The 25,504-nt window shown below is 34.3% G+C and overlaps 1 protein-coding gene across 1 annotated transcript in view; it reads left to right on the top strand.

Moving 5' to 3' along the window:
- The window catches only part of LOC126267723 (methyl farnesoate epoxidase-like), a 134,696-nt gene extending 114,059 nt beyond the window's left edge, over positions 1–20,637 (top strand). Inside the window, exons 5-6 of the mRNA XM_049973024.1 lie at positions 20,243–20,384; positions 20,462–20,637. Of these exons, the coding sequence (XP_049828981.1) occupies positions 20,243–20,384; positions 20,462–20,637 (318 nt within the window). The remainder of the gene's footprint in view (positions 1–20,242; positions 20,385–20,461) is intronic.
- Positions 20,638–25,504: the final 4,867 nt, after the last annotated feature.

Genomic DNA, 25,504 nt, shown 5'->3' with positions numbered 1-25,504 from the left:
AGGTAATTTTATTAACAAGAACTACAGAAAACGAAATATCCAGATGTATACTTAGTTGAAAAAGTTTTAAAAAAGAAAGATGATAAAGATTATGTCAAATGGTTACGTTTTGATAATTAGCATAACAGTTGGGTAAATAAAAATAAAGTTATGATATGAAATTCAGTTTGATGATTATACAGACTAATTATATCATTAATAAATGCAGTAAATGAAGCAGGCAAAAAGGAATACAAATGTCTCAAAAATGAGATCGACAGGAAGTGCAAAATGGCTAAACAGGGATGGCTAGAGGACAAATGTAAGGATGTAGAAGCTTATCTCACTAGGGGTAAGATAGATACTGCCTACAGGAAAATTAAAGAGACCTTTGGAGAGAAGAGAACCACATGTATGAATATCAAGAGCTCAGATGGCAGCCCAGTTCTAAGCAAAGAAGGGAAGGCAGAAAGGTGGAAGGAGTATATAGAAGGTTTATACAAGGGCGATTTACTTGAGGACAATATTATGGAAATGGAAGAGGATGTAGATGAAGACAAAATGGGAGATACGATACTGCGTGAAGAGTTTGACAGAGCATTGAAAGACCTGAGTCGAAACAAGGCCCCCGGAGTAGACAACATTCCATTGGAACTATTGACGGTCTTGGGAGAGCCAGTCCTGACAAAACTCTACCATCTGGTGAGCAAGATGTATGAGACAGGCGAAATACCCTCAGACTTCAAGAAGAATATAATAATTCCAATCCCAAAGAAAGCAGGTGCTGACAGATGTGAAAATTACCGAACTATCAGTTTAATAAGCCACGGCTGCAAAATACTAACGCTAATTCTTTACAGACGAATGGAAAAACTAGTAGAAGCCAAACTCGGGGAAGATCAGCTTGGATTCCGTCGAAATGTTGGAACACGTGAGGCAATACTGACCCTACGACTTATCTTAGAAGCTAGATTAAGGAAGGGCAAACCTACGTTTCTAGCATTTGTAGACTTAGAGAAAGCTTTTGACAATGTTGACTGGAATACTCTGTTTCAAATTCTGAAGGTGGCGGGGGTAAAATACACGGAGCGAAAGGCTATTTACAATTTGTACAGAAACCAGATGGCAGTTATAAGAGTCGAGGGACATGAAAGGGAAACAGTGGTTGGGAAGGGAGTGAGACAGGGTTGTAGTCTCTCCCCGATGTTATTCAATCTGTATATTGAGCAAGCAGCGAAGGAAACAAAAGAAAAATTTGGAGTAGGTATTAAAATTCATGGAGACGAAGTAAAAACTTTGAGGTTCGCCGATGACATTGTAATTATGTCAGAGACAGCAAAGGACTTGGAAGAGCAGTTGAACGGAATGGACAGTGTCTTGAAAGGTGGATATAAGATGAACATTAACAAAAGCAAAACGAAGATAATGGAATGTAGTCAAATTAAATCGGGTGATGCTGAGGGAATTAGATTAGGAAATGAGACACTTAAAGTAGTAAAGGAGTTTTGCTATTTAGGAAGTAAAATAACTGATGATGGTCGAAGTAGAGAGGATATAAAATGTAGACTGGCAATGGCAAGGAAAGCGTTTCTGAAGAAGAGAAATTTGTTAACATCAAATATAGATTTATGTATCAGGAAGTCGTTTCTGAAAGTATTTGTTTGGAGTGTAGTCATGTATGGAAGTGAAACATGGACGATAACTAGTTTGGACAAGAAGAGAATAGAAGCTTTCGAAATGTGGTGCTACAGAAGAATACTGAAGATAAGGTGGATAGATCACGTAACTAATGAGGAGGTATTGAATAGGATTGGGGAGAAGAGAAGTTTGTGGCACAACTTGACTAGAAGAAGGGATCGGTTGGTAGGACATGTTTTGAGGCATCAAGGGATCACAAATTTAGCATTGGAGGGCAGTGTGGAGGGTAAAAATCGTAGAGGGAGACCGAGAGATGAGTACACTAAGCAGATTCAGAAGGATGTTGGTTGCAGTAGGTACTGGGAGATGAAGCAGCTTGCACAGGATAGAGTAGCATGGAGAGCTGCATCAAACCAGTCTCAGGACTGAAGACAACAACAACAACGATAAATTGTTCGTTTGTATAGTTATTCAAAATATTGAAATAATTTGATGACAGACAATACTTAAATTTTCTTTCATTTGTTGATACAGATTTATTTAATTAGGAATATAGTTCAATCTTAACATTTCTTCACAATTTGGATGCCTATCTTCGATGTTATATTGTTGTTTCTGTAATTGTTTGTTTATTGTAATGGCATAATAGTTCCATTCACATTCATCATCAAATAATTTTAAAAGAAATAATGTTGGTCTTAAACTGTCATCAATTGTTTTAGGAACTACATGTGGTAATAAATTATTTATTTCTTCATTTCTTTTGCCTATTATATCTGAAGCAATGTTAGCTGTTTTTCTGAAAATTTGGATATGATCATCTGTCATTTTAATTCTATCATCTGTTATTTGAATTATTTATGTGTTTAAATTATTCAATTCTTGTACATGTAATACAGTTATCTTTCCATTATATATGATATTTATAGTCATCAATCATCTCTTTTCTAATCTTATATTCACCATGCTTTCTAATTGATGGTAAAACTTCATGTGTAATCCATCTTTTAAATTGTTTAGTTTCATCTTTAGAAGACAAAATTAATGTATATATATCCCTGATTCATTGATAAATATTGTATTTTTTTTGTTTATTTAAATGTGTGCTACTCCATAGTAGGCATTGTTCAAATAAATTTTCTAAAGTAATTCGATCATCAACATCAATATTTACTCTAATAGCTTGTTTTGGAGTAATATATTCTAAAATCTTAGCTACATCTTTAACTTTAAACCATGCATTATTTTCTACATCAATAACCATAAAAACTTGTTTATCGTTGGATGTAAACTTGTTGTTGAACAAATTTACAATCGATTCCATTTAAGAGAAATATTTGTTATTAGTTTTGCAAAAAATAAGTAGTACCTGAAATTCGTAGTTTGTGTTTATGATTAAATTAAATTGTAAAATGAAAATGACATTTTAGATTGCATTTCATTTTGGTTCCCGTTTATAAGAAATAATTTTTATGAAAGTTATAAAAAAGTTAAAATCTCTAATTTTTGTACGGTATCTTTCAATATATTTATTACAACCAATACCAAATAAAGATAAATCTGTTGTACTAGCCCTAACTACATTTTTTGTAAATTCTCTGTATTCATAGAAAATATCATCTATGAAAAATGCTACAGACCATTTGTGTAACTTAAATATGAATTCATTTATGGTGGTAATCCTGGAAATTATCTGGTTATAGTTCCAAGTGATTTATATGTAGTAGTACATTCATCTAATTTTACATAGAAATATTCGATAAAGAATAAAAAAGTTCTTCCTGAGTAAGTGTTTACCATGCTCTTCAATAAAGAATTTTTATGTAATCTTATTGTAGTTATTGATTCGGATATCCCAAAATTAATTGTAATGTGTGTAAATTTACCATTTAAAACATATTATTAACGAATATGACACTTTCACCACATTGTCATTGATATATTCCATCTACTTTTTGTACATCTTGAGTTAAAAATGTTAACCAAGTTATTAATTGCGGTTTATTCCCATTAATACAAGCCCACTTATTATGAAAACTGTACAAAATTCCATTTGCAAAAAGTCGGTGATCAAATTTCTTAAGCTCACATAATGATTCAATTGGTTCAATTGATTTAGGTGACAGAAGAGTAGTAATAGAAGTTTTTGTTATTTTTTTCTGTTCCATATAAACTTTTATTGGCATTAATAACATCTAGAGATAATTCTAAAATTTGAGTATTATAATAAGAATACAGTATTGATTCAAATACATATGAATATTCGAAACCTAATGCATGACCAATTTCATGTTTTTGTGTTTGATATAAACTTTTATCGGCATCAATAACATCTTGAGATAATTCTAAAATTGGAGTATTATAATAAGGATACATTATTGATTCAAATACATCTGAATGTTCGAAACCTAATGAATGACCAATTTCATCTGAAACTTCAAATAGATTTGTTTTGGCGTATTTCCAAGTACCAGTTTTCACCTTTATCGATATGTATTTCTAATGGATAATTATTCCCATTTGGAAAAAAAACATGATCTAACTTCTAACTCCTTTGATCAACATTAGCCATTAAATTCATATAAATGTATTCGTCTTTTACCTGTAATTGAAATATCATCTTCATTGATATCATGAATAAACTGAATACCACTACATTTCTGCAACAAACTAAAAGCCGCATTTGTTAATGCTAATACTCTTTTATTTGCACCTTTATAATTCCATTTTATATTCCTTTTATTCCATTTATACATACCAGTTTTACAGCTATCAAACGAATCTTTTACACCACATCTTATGATCATAAAACGTAATGTTTCTTCATTTAATTCACCAGTAACCTCAAGATTTTGTGTGTTTGTTAATATAACATTAATGATTCTCTTAACAATTCATCACTAACTTGTGTTATTTAATTTTTTGGTAAATATCTAAGTGACCATAATCTTTGAAATATTTAACTACCTTGTTCTTTTGCAATTCCAAGCATGGTGCAGCTACTACTATTTCCACAAACAGTTATAACAGAAGTATCTTCATTTATATAAAATTAAAATAACTATATATTACATAACGTTATTTTCATTTTACAATTTAATTTAATCATAAATACAAACTACGAAATTCGGTACTATTTATTTTTCTCAAAACTAATAACAAATATTTCTCTTAAATGGAATCGATTGTAGATTTGTTCAAGAACAAGCTTACATCCAACGACAAACACGTTTTTATGGTCATTGATGTAGAAAATAATGCATGGTTTAAAGCTAAAGATGTTGCTAAGATTTTAGAATATATTAATCCAAAACAAGCTATTAGAGTAAATGTTGATGTTGATGATCGAATTACATTAGAAAATTTATTTAAACAATGCCTACTATGAATAGCATACATTTAAATAAACAAAAAAATACTATACTTATCAATGAACCAGGGATATATACATTAATTTTATCTTCTAAAAAAGAAGAGGCTAAATAATTTAAAAGATGTAGTACTCATGAATTTTTACCATCAGTTAGAAGACATGGTGAATATAAGGTTGGAAAAGAGATGATTGATGATTATAAATATCATATATAATGCAAAGATAACTGTATTACATCTGTTGGTTTAATTCTCATTGTAGAAAATTTTGTGTTATTATATTCATCAATTAGATCTTTAACTAGATTGATCCATTTATAATTTCCTTGTAAAGCAAATTTTCGCAAATTTTTTCTTTGTGTTCTGTTCAATCGTTCATCAACACATGGTTTTAATTCTGAAATAGTTCATTATAGATTAACGTTATATTTCTTCTTTAAATTCTTTGTTATAGAATTCCTTACCATTATCTGTTTGGAAATTATTCGGCTAACCATATAGAATTTTTTTTTGAAAAGCATGAAGCATCATTTTTATGTGTTTTATCTTTAACGGGAATAACCCAAGCATATTTGGAAAAGACATCAATAGCAACCAATAAATATTTATATCCTTTATTTATTTTAGAAATTCCTTCTCAAATTACCAGAATCCATTTAACTAAATCAGCTTGCCATAAATCATCTATATTAAGAGAAACATTAGATCTTCTTTTAAAATTCTGTCTTATTGGTTTATCTAATTCATTCATTATATTTGAACGAATATTATTTAAGCCTTTATCACCACTTAAAAAGCTTTTTTAACAAATTTACTCTTTTTGGAATTACAAACTGTACAAAGACCTTCAATTATTTGTCTTTCATTTTTAGTTGCTACTCTTTGTGGATTATGTGTATCACTAATGTTTTTACACTTTAGAAAATAAATATGAGAATCATGTGAACCATGATTTTCCATTTATAAAGATTAAAATTTATTAATGTTTAAATTTCAAATTATGTCACCAAATACAATTCTATTTACACCTGCAGGAATAGTTTTAACAGAAACTTTCAGTATTACAGTTATAACATTTTATTTATGTACCATTATTGATTAAATATTTTATATAGCTTATCAGCTTCACTGAGCGTTATATCAACATCATCGAAGTTTAAATCTGTATTTATATTTTTACCAACAATAATAACATATAATAAAAGAAATTAAATTACAATATTATAGTTAAACTAGATAAAATTAAAACAACACTAAATAAGAAATAAGAAAGACTTGTGTTTCTTGTCTAATTTTTTGTACATATTACATACGAATCATCGGTGATTGACGACAGATAATTTGCTAGATATTTTTATGTATCTATTTTAATTGCTTAGAATTTATCTCGAGAAACTATATTATTCTGTTTAAAAAAGTCTAACATTAATGGGGCATATTTGTAATTAAGTCCAGCTAAATTTACTACATACTTGCCAATATAACAATTTCCAAAAGTATAACAAGGTCGAATTAAATTTCCATATTTTGCACAGCAGATATGGCAACTATTATATCCTAAATAACTAATTAATAACAGATACCACTATTTTTCTATAGTTTTCTTAGTTACATCAACGATTACATCTGTTTCCCGAGATGTAACATTTTTAGGAATAATTATTTTATACATTTAATCGAAATAAATTTATATAGAAAAAGTACAACATGAACATTTATCTAAATCCAATAAATTACTAGGGTTTAAAAGTAATGAAAGAAACACTATGTTTGTAATGAATCTAGTTTATATTCTTTAATTTTAAAATCAGTCTCTCTCCAACATAATAAAAATCTGTTTAATAAATGGAAGAAGACAGAAACACGTAAATTATAGATCTATTTTTAGGAATTAAATGCATTACCAAGATACAAGAGAAAAATTAAATAGTTTCATACATGAAGAATACCAAAACGAAAGTTTAGATTTAGTTTTACTCAAAAATTGTTGTGTAAAATTTACAGTTAATGAGAAACAAAAAGGTGCTTTCGTAGAATTTAAAGTTTAAATAAACGAAGTAGACACAAATATTTAAACAAGATTCTTGAAGCAATTAATAAATGTTATTTGGAAGAAAGTGAATGGATTCGAATGAAGAATGCGACAAAGATATTGATAAATATTATAAAGACGATTTTCTACATAAAGAAGTTGTAAAAGAACACAATTGTGGACGAATTTACTGAAAAAGGTTTTAATTTTTATGTACTTTGTAGGTAGCAATGTTTCTAATTTTGTTTTAATTATTTATCTATTTAACTGACTGCTATGCAGCAGCAGTCTTTGTTTTAATAATTTTTCTAATGATGTTGGAGGAAGATGAAGATAAATTAATTAAACTTGGAACAAAGATCAATTAAATTCGAAATGACAGTAAAACAAATAAATGTTAAACAAGCATTAATGTATGTTAACATATGTTTTTCATATTTATTTTTATGTTAATGTTAAGATACGTTTACATAGTTATTTTTATGTGTTAATATTAACTTTTAACATTTAACATAAAAAAATAAACAAGTAAATTGTTTTTTTATGTTCTGGACCACTAGACTAATCCTTAAAAAATTACTCACTAACACTCACAATTTTTTATTTTCCCTCAGATTGATCTAACGATCCAGAACATACAAAAACAATCTACTATGCCTTTTACCTAATAATAATATAATATAATATAATAATAGTTATAATAAAAATCATTTATTTTAAATACATTGCCCATAATTAAATATATTAGAGACTTCAGTATTGTTTTTAAAAATTATATTAAAGAATAAATATATTAAATTATATACTTTCTGCTTTAGCAGCCATAAGGTTATTATGAGTTGTTGTTTGTAAGTGTTTTTTGAAGCAAATTTATTTATACATACAGCACATTTACAAGTAACAATTAATTAAAATGTATTAGTTAACAAACATAAATTTTAGTAGATTATAAATGGAGATAAAAATATATATCAACTTAACTGTCGTCAGTCACCGACGATTTATAATATGTACATAAAAATTAGGCAACAAACACAAGTCTTTCTTTATTCTTATTTGGTGTTCTTTTAATTTTATCTAGTTTAACTTTAATCTTATAATTTAGATCTACAATTTTGTTTTTAATTTCTTCTTCCAACCAATAACAATCTGGTGTATTTTTCCGTGTTTAATGTGCTTTTTTGATGTTTGACTACATTATTTGTACCAATGCTGCCATACTGTCATAATGACAGTGTTAATTTCCTTCTTTTTTTATTGTCACTTTACCTAAGGACGTTATTAATACTGATAATTTACACTTTGTCCTTGTACGCCAATTGGCACCTGTTTCTCGGCACGAGAGACACCTGCCCTGGTTTCAGAGTAACTACGCTCGCTGATTACACTCAGTCGGTTGTGGGCTCTGCAAGATCCATGAACTAAATTGTATTTACATGGCAAACCCTAATTCTAGGGCTATCTTTCATTTTTGACAAATGGATCTATGCCGACAATTGTAAAAACAGCGATGGTACATTAGTCGTAACTAATGTAAAATTATAAGTACCAGTCGTCTTTAACATATTTCTGTAATGCAAGAGTTCTCTAATTTGTGTTAAAATTTATTCTTGACTTAAGTATCAACTTTTCTAATGTAATCTTTGATGTTCATTATCCTTAGGCTACCTTCTGAAGAAGACAAATTTATATTTGTTGAAACCTAGGTAAAGAATTTCTTTATCCATTGCAACTGGTCGGCTGGTTATAATATTATTAAAAATATAAAATGATACAGTCAAAGAGACTACTGGTTGGTGCTAAGCTACATAAGGCTAACAGTCTGTTACAAGCATAATTTTGTACCACTTACAGTGTATAAAATAATAACGCCAGTAAAAGTTCATACATATTATATAATAATCACAAAATAGGGAAATATCAGTTGAGGCATGTAGCATGTACTTTTGAAGAACAGGTGGCGCTCATGCATTGAACTTTCAACCAATGAGAGTAAATGCATAAGCACCATACAGGAAATTCAAACAATCATAGAAGGCACATCCTGGAAACGTCAAACATCAGTGTCAACACTAGCATGTGACAACCATCCAGGCTGCCTTGTCTAATGAAATCTTCTTAACCATCAAACACCAGTCTAAACAAAACGGCATCCAGAATTGCAAACATATAAATATTAGTGCAATATTAATGCTAACAATACACATGGCAGTAGTGCAACATTCCGTAACTTGTTCCCATTTTCTCATATTACATATTACAATATTTTCCAGAAATTCAAACTAATTCTCAGAGAAATAACTATAACTATATAATACAACATAAACTGTAATTGTGATGATGTACCAAACTGTGGTGCCACATTAAATTCTAAAATTTTGTTAGTCCCACAGTCTGCCTAAGGAGATTACTGACCCTTGCATTAACACCTAGATGTTCTCCAAAGCATCTGAGCCTCCTTTTTTGTGTACCAGCTCTACTATTTGTCAACCAGTGCTACCATTTGTGAACTAGTGCTTCCATTTGCAAACCAGTGCTTCCGTTTGTGAACCAGTGCTTCTGTTTGTGAACCAGTGCTTCTGTTTGTAAACCGGTACTTTTTGTTTTGGACCATCACTTTCAATGAGGACCCAAGGACCTCTGCATGATGACTGTTTGAGGACAAATCCGGTGAGATGGCATTGTGCATTGCTTCCTGGACCAGATGGAATTCGGCAGCATTTGATTTCAGGAAGACATTAATTCCACATGCAGTGACACATGTAAATATGTGTTTCTTCCCATTCAATCATCACACAGTTCAGTTACTTCTTTCACATGCAATGACAGGTTGCCACGGTTTTCCCTTTACTTTCATTCATCATTATGTGCACCCTATGCTAGTAGTGAACTTTTGGTGTTTATACTGAACTTTTGAACTAATGAAAATCATAGTGAACGCTTCTGCAAATGGACATAAGACACTCCTGTCAAGGTGAGTGTAAGATGTTTATGCACAGTGACCTCACATCATGCATTTATGTAATGCTACATATCAACACCTGCTGGTCCCACTATGTTCACAACACTCAGATACTCACCTCATTTTACAAGGACACGATGAAATATTTAGCATCTGCTTGCACAGTGCCCCTTCAATTTTGTCCATTGACAGGTTAAAGTCGGCTTGCATGCTCACCCTCGACAATGCCCGTATGCTGCTGACAGATGAGGTCTCCCTGTCCTCTGTTGATGCCACCACCTCAACTATCTCTTGCCAACATCACCACCACTAACGCTCATTGCCGTAGCACCCACACTAGCACCTGGTGTCCCAGAGCTGCATTCAGTGATGTTACCCCAGTGACCTCCTCTCATAGTGAGAGGGAGGGGGGGGGGGGGGGGTCTCTGTGGCACCTTCTTAAATTCGGACATTTGCTAAATCCCACAGTCTCCTTGGTGGACAACTTCCATCAGAGTTGCCCCTAGATGCTCTCCAAAGCACCTGCTCCACAGTAGACACCTATCGACAAGAATGTCTTTCCCTCCCATTACTGCAATCTGCCCACTGGCACTTTCACTCAGTTTTCTCATCTGCCTTTGAGGCAGTCATCTTTCAACATGCATGAGTGATGAATAGTTAATGCAGCATCTGTGTGAATGCATTTTCTTTTGTTTGTGTACCAATGCTACCGTTTGTGAATCAGTGATTCTGTTTGTGAACTAGTGCTTTTGTTTTGGACCCAACACTTTCAATGAGGACCTGACGACCACCACACAATGAATATTTCAGGACTAATCCAGTGGGTCAGCTCTGTGCATGTTTCAGGTAGATAGCTTATCAGTGTTATAGCTTCCCGAGCAGGGCAAGTCACAATCCACCAGTTTGTAGCTTGTAAACCATTTTTCCCTTTGTTTTCCCAAGTCACTTTGGACAGCCACCTTCTGATTACTGGAGGCCATTAATTCCATGTGCGGCATCACACATAAATACCCTGTACTCTGTGCTGCTTTATCCCAGTACCAAGCACCCATTCAGATCTTCCTGTTCAATTACCACACAGTTTTGTTCATTGTTTCACATGTGAAGGCAGCACACAACAGTGCCTTCTTTACTTTTACTCATCATTATGCATGGTCTCTGCTAGGGACAATCTTTTAGTGTTTTTACAGAACCATCAAACTTGTGCATTCCTAGTGATGGCTCAAGCTTATGAATTTTAAACCTGTGTTTGTTCCTGTACTGGAACTGATAAACAGAAATTTCACTGTGCCAGTCATACCTAAACCATGTACAGACACATATTACCTTTTTGTTTTTGTTTAATAAAGTATAGTAGTCTGCTGAACTTAGCAAATACCTCATGTTGGCAAAAGTTTCCCCTCACTTTTTCATTTCCTCACTGGAACATATCTTCCACATCATTTCCCATATTTTCCTTTCATTTCGCTTAATTTCCCTCACTTAACAGCTATGATGTGCATTGTGCAGTGAAACATTTATGGTGCTGCCAGCATTACTACAAAACTATGGACCTTTTCATGAATAGTGATATGAGATTAAATGTAAACCTGTGCAAAAATTGACTGCAGCCTTGAAAATGAAATTAAAGACACATTGTTTTCTGTGTATCCAGCAGACAGATATAGGATTAGAGTAACAATAATGAATCCAATCACAGGTGAACCCAGTTGAAGAACTGTTGGGCTGCACCTGAAGATCAGAAGTGTAGGGATCTCCATAAAAAAGCTTAGAGAATCTTACATGTTGGAGAGGTGCTTTTCCTTGAGGAACTCATACCATTTTGTGGAAAAAAACAAAAGATTTAGTCCTACCAGGAAATGCTCAACTAGCCTCCTTAGATGTTGTTAACTTATACACTACGATACCAATTTCAGATACCATTGATATTACCAAGCATAATTTATCAAAACACTAAAAAATTTGCCAAGGTGGGGCTACAGAATTGATCATTATGTTACAGTTCACTTTATCTTTCAGTCATTTCTCTTTTAATAGTAAATATCATAATCAACCAGCAAGCTTAGGATAGGAAATGGTTTAGTAGGCAGAGTAGCCAATATTTTCTTAAATCGTTTGGATAACAGTATTATTACCAAATACCCAAAAATATGGAGTAATAATGTTGCTTATAGCAGATTTATGGTTGACACATTTATAGTAATAAAAGGCAATGATGAAATGATCAGATATGTAGCTGTAAAATTTAACAGTGTGGTTACCAACTTAAAATTTACAGCTGAACACAAAGTTGGTTAAGCTTCAGATTTTATTGGTTTAACTATGAATAGCTCTACAGGCAAAGTGACATTAGGGACTTTTAGGAAGCAAATGTTTACAGAAGCCATTGTAGCAGCAGATGCATGCCACCCAAGAGAGCACAAATGAGCCTACTTTTGGGCTTTGCTAAATAGGTTAATAAAGCTGCCTGTAAATGAGAGTGACACTGAAAAAGAATTGAATATTTTAGAACAGGAAAGACAGCAAGGTCTAATTGTTATAATGGTAAAGAAATTAGGTGTCTGTAAAATTTGCTTATAAATAGCACAAGCAACAAACAATAAGGATTAGTATGACATGTAAAGAAACATTCTCTGAACATGTAGTAAACACATTCATGAGGCATAATAATGCTTTGGGGTTAAAGACTAATAGTAAATTAGGAAACAATTTCTTACACTTGATTAAGGCCACGAGTCACAAGTATTAGGGTGCAGATGTTTACAGTATTATGAGTGGTAACTGCAAACAAATTTGTATAGGACAGACTACTAGGTCCTTCAAAAATCATTTTAGGGGCCAACCACATGACAGCAATAAAGGCTGCACAAAAAGTATCTTTTACAAAGCAGCCACATGTTCAGTGAAATTTAAGGTTATCTTAAAATTCTGCACAACACACCTAAAAGGCTATTTTTAAATACACTTGAGAACTTGGAATTTTCAACAGAAATACTAAATGAACAAATAGATTTCACCAAGAACTGGTTTTGAGTCTATTTATGGAACACTTATAGATACATTTCTACCATCAACCTAGGGTCTTGGTAGTTGGTAATGCAATAGAGTTTGCCACTACAGAATATTCTTGTTGTGATGAATGCTACACCATTCTATATGTTACCCCCAGGCTATGCACCTCTGTGTCACTTCCCCCCATGTTTTTATTTTTACATTAGATGAATAAAAGCCTAATTGTTTACTACGCATGCAGTGTCACATGCACATATTGGCCGTTGGCCAATAAAATATTCATAAGTTATTGCCTAGTTCTTGACACTAGATAGTACAAACTAAAAATTCTAAACAACTGCATTACTGTGGCTGTTCCATAATGTTTTCACATTATTTTAATTAAAAATAGTCATTTTATGGAAGATTTGTAGTCACAGGATTACAAAAAGTTTAAAAATATTTTTCAAGATATCAAGATAATCCTGTTTAATAATTCACCTCCATCTCCCGTCCCTCCTCAATCCACCCTTCTCCCTCCTCTTCCCTATTTTAATTTCTTCATGGCATTTTACACTTCTTGTTATTTACAAAAAAAAAACAATTTCATTCTAATAGAACCATATAAGATCATGTATACATTGTTTTAAATATGCTAATTGTGAACCTGTTCTCCTTCTCCCTTATAATTTTAATTTTTTCTGATTTATAGTTTGCACAATTACAGCTTATGCTTTATTATATAGTTATGTAATTTCTGTAAGTGTTTCCTAGGAAACAATTGTAACATGTAATTGGCCAAATAGGACTAAGTTATGTAGGCCCTGTTTTTTATATGACTGTAATTCTAGATAGAGTTTTGGTTAAACTGATGTTCGGGGGTTAAAGAGTTTAAATTAAATAAGGCAATCTGAATGGTTTCCATATAGCATTTTGGCACTGATACATAGTATTTTAAGATTGTGCCTCCTCAAATTGTTTGAATTTCCAGTATAACACTCAAGCATTTGCTCCTGTTTGTGAAAATGGCAATGCATAGGCTCCACCTGTTCTTCAAAAGTAAGTGCTGGATGTTTCGATCAATATTTCTATACTTTATATATATTATATAATGCTATTTATGAACTTTTATTGATGATATTATTTTTTATGTTGTAAGATGTAAAAACTTAGGTTTATTAACAGAAAATTCACCTCCTGTCACTAGTGTCACCCAGTAGGCTCTTCTACAGCATTACTTTCAACCATTCAAAAAAACTGTTATGCATTGTTTTCTAAAAAAAACTACTTTTCGTAAAACGTTGGAAACTTATTGCCATGAATTCTTTACTGATGAAATTGTTTTATACAATGAAATGATAAAAGAGGTTAATTTTGAGCAAACAACTGCATTGTGAGCATATATTTAGCATCACCAAGTGATTAAGTCCACTTAATTACTAAGTTGTTTCTTAGTAACAGGCTAGACTTCTATCTTGGTTATTAATGTTGATAAAATATTGCATATCTATTGAACAATTTTGTGTCAAAATAAGGTAACTGGACAAATAAAAAAATCCACTCACCAAATGGCAGCAAAATGCACATATAGTAGATTATGAATAGTCAGTCTTTTGGAGCCAGTGGCACCTTCTTCAGTAGAAGTGTTGAAGGGGATGGAAGAGGTTGAAGGATAAGAACTGGAGAGATCTATGAAAAGCGGTAGATTTTAGGAAAGTCATCCAGAACTGGGATCAGAGCAGACTTACTGGACAGGATGAGAAGGAAAAACTGATTGTTGGGGCTGCATCAGGTAAGATTTGAAAACCTGAGAGCTAGACAGGGTAATATGCAAGACAGAGGATACTACTTAAACATTGTGTCTGAGTTAGTAAGAGTGAAAAGCTAAGCGCAATGCATGTAATAGAAAAGGGAGGGGGGGTGACAAAAATAGACAGGTAAGAAAATGAAAGATGTAGGAAACCAAAACAGAGTGATAAATGGAGTAGTTACTGTGAAGAAACGCTGAGGCAGGAAAAATTAATGTAAATTAAGATCAGGTGGGTGGTGAGAACTAAGGACGTGTCGTAATGCTGGTTCCCACATATGAAGTTATGAGGTGTGCTGGGGAGAATCCAGATGGTGTGTGTGGTGAAACGTGCACCAAGGTCATGATTGGCATGTTGTAGAGAATGCTCTGCCATAGGATGCTGTATGTTGCCAGTGTACACCCTCTGCCTACACCATTCATCCTAATGATAATTTGAGGGTAGTGCTGCTGATGTAAAAGGCTGAACAGTGTTTACATAACAGTTGCTATAGGACATGTGTCATTTCATAGGTTGCTCTCCCTTTGATAGTATATGTTTTGTCAGTGACACGGCTGGTATAGGTAGTCACAGGATGGTGCTTAGGTCAAGTCTTGTAGTGGGAACAGTCACAGGGATAGGAGCCGTAAGGTAGGGAGATAGGTGCAGGAGTGTAGGGTCTGACAGTATACCGTGGATTTCAGGGCATGATTTTACGAAGTCATGGCCTTGTTGAAGTAACTGTTTAATACATTCCAGACCAGGATTATACTGAGTGACCAGTGATGCACTCTAAAGTTGTTTTTTGGAGGGAAAAGCAGTACCAGGATTGGATGTGATTGCCCTGGAAATCTTCTTTTAAACTAGGCTGGTGGGGTAATTATGACCTGTGAAGGCTGATGTGAGAATGGTGGTGTATTGCTGTAAGGAGTCTGCATCTGAACAAATATGTTTGCCTTGAATGCCAAGGCTATATGAGAGGAAATGTTCGACATGGAACAGATGGCAACTGTCAAAATGTTAGTATGTTGTTTGGTAGTAGATTTTATGTGGACAGTAGTGTGTAGCTCGCCTTTGATGAGGGTGAGATCATCATCAAGGGAAGTGGCACAGGGTTCAGAATATGATCACATGACATTTAATTGGGAGAAGGTATTCAGAGATTCCAGAAATTTTAACAGGTCAGCCTCACCATGAGTCCATATGGTAAAGATGCCATCAATGTACATAAACCAAACCAGGACCTGAAACTTATGGATCCCAGGAAAGCTCCCTCCAAGTGACTGGTGAAAAGATTGGCATGGGAAGGAGACATCCTGGTTCCTATGATTGTACGCCAATCTGTTTGTATATCTGCCCCTCAAAGGTGAAGTAGTTGTTGATAAGCATAAACATCATTAAAGGGAGTAGGAAGGTAGTAATAGGTTTGGGATCAGATGAGCTCTGATTGAGGAAATATTCAGCAGCTGACAGACCATGTACTTGGGGGACCTTGGTAGACAGGGAGGTTGTATTTATTATCCAAATTTTTGAAACGAATTAAAGATAAGAAACTATATAGTATTTGACTGCATCCATACAATGTATATTGTTAATGGACGAATAAAGAGATTGATTGATTGGTTGACTGACAAGCAAGCTACATGGTGGGAGTAGGATGAGAACTGATTTAAGACCATTTCTGTTCCTCCCAAAGATAGTGTTCTTACTTTCATTCCATAATGTCATGCAGGATTATTGTCTGGGGTAACTCATCAAGCAAAGTTAAGTTTTCTGAATTCAAAAACGTCCAATGAAAGTTATTTGTGGTGTATATTCAAGAATTTTCCTGTGGAGGCATGCTTATGGAATTATTGATGCCAATATTGCTTCCCAATAAATTTATTCCTTAATGAAATTAATCTTTCAAATATATCTCTTTTTCACACCAACAGCTCAGTTCATGGATCAATCCTACAAATAGGAATAATCTCCAAAAAGATATAAAGTCGCTTACTTTGGCCCAGAAAGGTGTCTATTATTCACAAACATACATTTTTAATAACCTGCCAGAAGTTATATAAAGTTTAATTATGGTACTAATAAAGTTCTGTTTTAAAGGAGCCTAAAGGATTTATTGCTTGCCAGCTCCTACACCATTGATGAACTGCTTAGTAGACTAATAGCTGTGTATGTGCTACAAATAATAAAAAATAGGGCAAGTATTTGTACAACCTGACTTCTGCACAAATTCAGTGCAGTAAAGTAATTGCTGTAAATAAGATGTGCTGTAAATTGTTTTTTCTATTGAATGATCTATGGTTATTATAATCTAAGAATTACCACATGGAGTTCTTTATACTGAACATTTCCATGTTTTATCATAAGTTATTTATTGCCTTTTAAACAATAATACATTTAAGATATTTTCTACTTAGTCAGCTTCTGTGAGGACCATTCCAATTGAGATCTGTGGAAAGTACATTAGAATATTTGTTTTATTTGTAAATATTTATTGCGTTTTTTTCTTTTTTTCTGGCATCATCTACATCCTAGAGGATCTCCTCACTAAAGATGTATTGAAACATAAAGTATATCTAATCCAATCTTAAGCTATGTACAGACTGAAACACCTTATTCAGTCAATGTCCTACACTCACTGGGCATGGATGCTGCATCTGCCACAGTTCATCTTTTAGGCAGCAGCTAGCATATTTTTGACAATAGACTCGTAGCTATATACTACAATAAGACAGAATCTTCTCAGAAGATGTAGGAAAGACCCAAATGCTCAACTTCTCCTGAAGATAAGTCAAGATCATTCCAAAGCATTCACATTCAAAAGCAAGTTAGTACTGCATATGCTGGTATAGAGATTATGGTCTCTGAGAAGTAGGCCTTTGCATGGTGCTCATTTTAACTGAAGACATTGAAATATCTCAAACACCACACATCTGGTCAAAAAAAGTTATAATTCCAATTTGTTTGTCGTGGAGAGGGACATACCTCATTCAATATACAATCCCACCCATGAGTGCGTGGTGGGCACAACTCTGAAATCTTCAATGGGAATCATAATTTTTTATTGCAGATTATGATTCTATGGTAAAATTTACATACTTTTGTCTGAAGCTTTTTCTTGTTTCTCCACAGGTGATGCTGTAATTGGAGGAATATAAGTGGGTACACAATTGTAATTTGTGATAGGTCTCTCAATGGCTCTTGAAAATCCAATAACACTTGAGACCCCACCTCCATGCTGTAAGGATAGGAAAGACTAGTATTTAGTAACTTGTAATTGGAAATCCCATTCACAATGTTGTATTCTTCCTACATATCAAACAGGTCATTGCTCTGTGTGCTACTGTGGCCATGGCTTGAGGTGAATGCTACTCAACTTTTCCGAGTACAGTAAGTGTTTCAAACATAGTACCACCAACTTCAATGCATTTAGTGATCTTCTTTTCAAATGACCATACACAGGACAGAAGCGTATCTGCCAAAATATCAGCACAGGTGTTTCTGATGCAGTCAACCATGTCTTCATGATCTGTTTGCACTTGCTGGTACACCTTAACTCTTAGATGCCCCTATAGAAGCAAATTCAGCAACTTCAAATCCAGTGACCTAGGAGGTCAGTTAGTAGGGCTACCACTGCCAATCCACCACCCAGTGTAACCTTTGTCTAATAACTCCTGTGTTTCAATTGTGTGATCTTCATACACTGTTGAACATCCAGGGCAACATCCTTAGTAGAACCAGTAGTTTCTCTTCCAAAACTGTTTGGCATTTGCTTCCAATGAATGTCCCATTGACAAAATATAGAACAATGAATTTGTTACTCATCATGCCACACCATATCTTAACTTACAAGGGACATTGATGCTCAGCTTGCCATAACGAGAGGGAACTGTCTACACTTCAGTAACGCATGTTATGCCCGTTAATGCTACCATGGTTTGTGAATGTAGACTCACTGGAAAATAGCACCTAGGCTGAGAATGTTGGTGTTGTTTGGATTTTGTCCACGTGCCCATTCACAAAACACTACCCAATTATTGAAACTGGTGGCATAATGTTCCTGATACAGCGACGTGGTGTGGATGATACTTTTGATGATGCAGTATTGTGAAAATGCTACCTACAAACATAAAGGAATTGTAATGTAATTGCTGGGTGCTTATCTGGGAGTTCACTGCCACTAGTACAGCTATTTCATTTCCTTCTCCTGTAACACATTTGCTTAACTTTCTTTAGATGGTCTGCTCACTGCCGTCAGACATAAGTCTGTCCACAACCTCGTAAAAGAATGAATGAGTGTGAGCTTTCTATGGAAAGCACTTGTGATATAGAGCAACAGCAGCCTCAACATTCCTCCTACGTTCTTTGTAAATTAGGATCATTTCACTATTTTTTCCATGTTGCAACACTCGTTGTCCACCTGCACATCGGTTTTCCAGATGATGTGTAGGTGTGCAGGCAATAAACACTGTGCAAGTATTTAATGTTTACAGCTGATATCTGTTCCATGTCTGCACAATATGTGAGGTCTAGTCTCAATGTACTGCCTGTGTTGATGTGTCACAGCTCTGTACATAGACACAGTGAAACCTTCAGTAGACCTCTCATCAAAATTTTGGAGGAATACAATGTTGGCAATGGGGCTTCCAATTAGAAGATATAAAACAATGGTCTGTCCTATTCTCGCAGCATGGGGTCACACGTGCAGTGGATATTCAAGAGTTGTTGAATAGCAAGGCATAAACTGCAATTGTGTTCTCATTTCTATTTCTCCAATTACAGTGTCATCTGTGGAAAAATGAAGGAAATACTTCAGTCAAAACGTATGTCAATTTTTCACAGAATTGTAATCTGCAATAAAAACCAATGGTTTCCATTGAAGATTACAAAGTTGCCCCAGCCACCTTTCTCGTGGGGTAAGGAGGTAGGTTGAGTGTGGTATAATTGGATGTCACCCTCCAAGACAAACAAATTGGAACTATAACCTTTTTTTAATACAATGTGTAGTTTTTGAGATAGTTCAATGACTCCGGTTAAAATTAACACACTGTACATGTGTTCGAGTTATCAATAGCTCAATGTGGCAAATCAACCATTTTGTCAGCAAACAGTCCAATTCTTATTTTTTGTTATTGTTGTAAACAAACTGTTTTATTACATCTCATAGTAACTTTGGTAACTGACATACTTTTCCCTTGGTGTTGCGGCTTCACTGCTCAAGGCAGAAAGAAAATTTTCTGTATAAGTATGACTATTGTGTTGGTATATTCTCTGTGTTTTATTTCTTTTCTAATAATGTATGTTATACATGGAATTTTCTAAACTCAAAACATTTTTATGACATTGTTATTTATAACCTGAAAAATAAGATCAAGAAAATTAATACTACTATGTGCAAAGTGTACATAAACAGAGACATTTATTATGCTTTCTAACCTTAAGCAGTTGCTAACATAAAGTAAATGATGCATTCTGATGCAGAATACAACTGTGCTGGTAAACTACTGGTCACTGCTTATGGATAAAGAACTCTGGGGTGATCCTGAAGTTTATCGACCAGAACGTTTCATTAGTGAAACTGGACTACTTAGAGAGGATGACACATTTTTGCCGTTTGGTCTTGGTGAGTTAGTGCTACTAGAAAGAGTTATGATAAAATAAGTTGTGCTTCATATCTGAGAGTTTTAATTTGCCTTTCAGGTCGACGTAGGTGTATGGGGGAGCAATTTGCAAAAAGTTTTTTATTCCAAACTTTTGCTGGAGTCCTGCAAAAATTTCAACTTGTTCCTGCTGATGGTACTGACCTGAAGCCTACTGCTGTTGGGGGATTTAATCTTGCACCAAAAACTTATGACATCATTTTCAAATCTCGATAACACTGCAAAACAATACAAATGTACTTGTTTTCATTATTGTTGTAACAACCGAAACGTAATAGATGAATATATTTTAATGAACTTATTACAGAGTTAATAACTTGTAAATAAATGTTATTAAATTCTCATCTCCATACTGCCAAAGCATTACTTCCAAAAAATTTATTTAAATTTGTGAGAGGAAAGAAAATTGTGAAAAGTAGAGGTGAAGTTTATAAAAATGTGTTATATGTGAACAAGGAGAGGAGTATTTTCATATTGACAGTTGTTGATACACAGACCATTAACAAACAATTAAATTCTAATTTAATTTCAATACTATACTTTGCAGTTTAATTATGTCTATCTCATTAACAACTGAATGATACAATAATCTGTTAGGGAAATAAACATTTAGTGATGGCCTGATGTATTCTCCACTGTGCTGTTCTTGTTTATCACAAGTTAATAAACAATTTATATAGGTTAATAGAAAACAATAGTTAGTACACTTCATAAGCTGTAAATTGAAACATGTTTCTAGTGAACCACTTGACTGACTAATTTGCAAATACATATACAGAATCAAATGAAATGGCAACAGTGACTAAAACAATGACTGTAGAAGACATGGCTAAAAGCTGTTGTTCTGGAACATGCAAGATTAAATATTGTGTAACAGGGGCAGTTATACAGGGGGCAGCAGGTAAAATGGACTTAAGCAGTATTTTTGTCTCATCAAACTGTAAAAATTTTTATTTAACTTACCATGTATGCTGGTTCTTACTCCAAATTTATTTCAGTGCTCTGCACTGCATGGAATTCTTTTATAGCAGCGGTGTATGATTATGACCAGGAGTAGTGAAGTATCTTGCCTTTCTCACTGTTCTGCCTCATGAAAGGAGTGACAGACTGAGCATGTTTAGCTGCTATAGGAACCATGATATCACGTGCTCAAATTTGCCTGTGGAGAGGGAAAGTTGTAAAGTAGACTGAAATTTTACTCCCAGCCACTTCCATTGTAGTGGTAACCCTCCTGGACAGCCTGGTAGCTTTAAACCTCCCTGTATGGTTGAGCAGGGGGACCTCAGCCCTAATATCATACACTGGAACTTTTGTAGTCCTAAAAACACCTCCAAACTCACGTTCCAATTAATTCAGCAGAGCTTTCAAAGTCTTAGCAATAAGAACAATAAAGTTGGATACCTCTGTAGCAATTGTTAACTCTGATGTTTTAGTTATAAGTGAACACTGATACACAGATGAGCTAAATAGTGTATGTAAGCCACTCTCCATAATCTATTGCTTTGCCTTCAGTAGAAACGAGAAACATGGTTGCGGGGTAGCTATCCTTGCATGAGTGGTAGTAACTATGATGTAACAGATGTAAGTACTTTCAATGTTGAGGGCATAATAGAATAATAACAAATGGGGAAAAGAGAACTTAATTATTATAGGCCTTAACAGACCTCCACCTGGTTGCCTAGATATATTTTTTTTTATGTTCTTAGTGACCCGCTTGTTGACATAGACAGTAAATACTACATAAAAATGGTTGGGTTAACATCACACTAACTGTAGATGTGAACATTGATTTGTTGTCCAATGACTCTAGCTCTAAAAAATAATACTAATACTAGCTCAGTTCAAATTAATGTTTCTGATATTTTACGTACAATGAATCAATGCCGAAGCTCACCATTTCTTACCACCATGCTCTACAGGTACTGAAAGAAGGTGAAAAAGTTCCTGTCAACTGCAAACAGAAACAATATGTGACAAAAAGAACTACACCTGATGGCAAATAAAATGCTGCTGAATGTCATCTTTGGAGTCCACTAGTCTCGCAACACTAGAGCACTGCAACTTGTCTGAAACTTCTGTTGCTTCATCCACAATTACAGGCATGAAATGAAGGATAATCCAAAGTTGAATGAATATATTCAAAAATTCTTCACATATACATTCAATCAGTTCATTTAGTACAGTTTTTGAAAATCCATGGAAATAGCCCATTTTCCTCTGGTTTGCTCTCAGATCTTCATTTCTGTTTAGCATGAAAAAAAATGGCTCTGAAATTTTCATGTTTCAGGGACTCTTCTGTCTCATCGGGACCTCTGAAAGCTAGCTCCTGCTTACACAAAAGACTTGTGATGTCAGTTAGAACTATCATGAGTCTGTGACATTCATTAAACAGCTCTGAATACTAAACACTTGTCTGCATAATTCTCTATATGAAATAAAGGTTCTTAGATGATATTTAGAAGATGTGTTACATCCTAAACCACTAGACAGATTTTCAGATCGTCAAAACCTGCAATGGACAATAAAATTTTTCTTTTGCTTAAGAGGAAACAAGCCTGGCAGAATAATTTTTCTTTTGTAGAGTTAACATGTATCTACTTATGCTGCTCCTACCATGAACTCTGCAGTGCACATGTTCTGAACTTGTCTTTCTGCAGATGGTGTAAAGAAAGTGTCGAATGAACTTTCTTCAAAGCTTCATGTCATTCTGTTACATATCTCTTTGAAAACAAAAGCTCCTACAAGGAAACAATGATGACCTAACTCAAAAGCATTACATCAGTGCCTGTAGAAGGTAGAAGGTTAGGCTTCATTCATATTAACTGCAAAAGGGACAAGTAATGTAAGGGAACCTAGAGAGTCAGCGCCATACTGCTGTCCTCCCATGCCATGGAAGAACACAGCAACAGGGCTATGACAGCATGCATCACCTCTTCTGTTTCTAGCAGTGACATCATGTTATATGCCAATGGAGCAGTTTCAGGTGACCTTGTATGCGTCTGACATCTTCACTATATGCTTCACACCTCTGTTTACTTCAGGTTATCACTAAGACTTTAAACTTTGACTTGCATTCCAATGCTCATGGTGTACGAGGAATAATGTCTTTCCCTCCCACTGACAACACTGCATGAAGGTTTAATGTAAAAACAATTATTGATACTATTATGAGGGTTGACTGAAAAAGTAATGCTACCACCTTCAACAGTTGGCAGCATTGGAATGCAGCACTTACTGGCTTGTTCTGTAGCCTCTTCTCTACAACTCCAGTTGGAAGAAAGCTTGAGCATTGAATGTTAGTGTTGTAACAGTGTAAAGTATGGAATCATGCACAGACAGTTGGTCAATGCAATTTAAGCAAAGTGCAGTCATTGAATTCTTGACAGCAGAAGGTGTCACCCCAAAGGAGATTCATGAGAGAATGAAAGCAGTTTATGGTGACTGTGTTGATATGAATACTGTGCATTGATTGATGAGTAAGTTTAAAGATGTTGAGGTGGGGGGAAAAAATCTGACCTGCATGACAAACAAAGAATTAGACATCCACTGAGTTCCACAAGCAAAATGTTGACAGATTGATTCAGGGCGGTTGTCATATCACTCAGAGAACCTGCAAACAAAGGTGGCATTTCACATGAATGTGTGGGTCATGTTGTTGATTTACTTGGCTATCGGAAGATCTGTGCACAATTGATACCCTGGATGCTCTCTCCTGAAATGAAAGCACATAGACTTGAAATTTGCCAGGAACTTCTCTCGCATTATGAGAATGAAGACACACAGTACTGACATCAGCACAGTCACCATAAACTGCTTTCATTCTCTCATGAATAACCTTGGTGTGACACCTTCTGCTGTCAAGATTTCAATGACTGCACGTTGCTTAAATTGCATTCACTGACCTTCTCTGCAGGGATCTATACTTTACACTGCAACAACACAACCGTTCAGTGCTAAGGCTTTCTGCCAACTGGGGCTGTAGAGAATAGACTTCAGAACAAACCAGTAACTGCTGTAACCAATGCTGACAACTGTTGAAGTATTACAAAGATGGAGGCATTAGTTGTCAGTCAATCCTTGTACTACCACATCCTCTGATCAGCCACCATTGGTGCATTTACAAAAGATAAAAATTGCTACGAGTAATACACATTTGAGATGACTTAGATTCTTGAATCATTGACAGGGACAAACTATGTCTATATGACCATGAATTTGTATTATGTTTATACCTCAAACTTTTATTGTTTTATCTTTTACAAAACACAAAGTGAAAAATTACTGACTTTTAACTCTAAATGAGTTGAAGTTAATAGCAGGTGCACTATCTCCATGGTGAGTAGTTTATGGGAGAAATAGCACTTCCCCATGAAATGAACGGTTTCTTCTTTCTCCAGTTTACCTTTGTCATATACGTTTCTTTATAGCTGCTTCCCAGAGTGAAACACTTCTGGAAGTTGCACATACTAGTTTCACCATGCCTATTTTTAGTCTGTAAGGAAATGCCATATGTAACTTTGATTTATACTATTGTCTCTGTCTAAAGTGAAACTCCTCTGGATGCTGTAAATAATACATTATTATTCAACTGTCTTATCATGTTCACTAGTAAAGTGAAATACCTGTGCTGATTTTATACAAAACTGTTAAGGCTTTCACAGACACTTGTTGGGTGTAAGCTCTGCCACGGCCAATTTCTCCACTTGCCCCAATCTGATATATCGCAAATGTTCTTTGATCCTCATGTTGATTGATCATACAGTCATTCTGATATAAACTATTCTGCATGTGCATGGTATGCGGCATATTCCTGACATTGCAGGTATGGTCTTTTATTACTTTGCCAATCTAAGACACTCTTTGATCTTTTTTTCGGTTTGAAAATAATCTTTACTCCATGTTTGCACAATATATGACTAATTTTGCCTGTCATTCTGTGATTTTAGAGCAGAGAGGCTGTACCTGACATTTCTTTTCTGATTTGTCACTTCGCTGAGTGTGTGGCTCTGTTACATTTCTAATATAACTTGTGGAGTACCCATTGCTCCTAAAACACTTTCCAGGTGTTTCATTTTACATCTGA

The sequence above is a fragment of the Schistocerca gregaria genome, chromosome 4, assembly GCF_023897955.1.
Source record: "Schistocerca gregaria isolate iqSchGreg1 chromosome 4, iqSchGreg1.2, whole genome shotgun sequence".
Lineage (NCBI taxonomy): Eukaryota > Metazoa > Arthropoda > Insecta > Orthoptera > Acrididae > Schistocerca > Schistocerca gregaria.
This window is presented reverse-complemented; position numbering and strand designations above follow the sequence as displayed.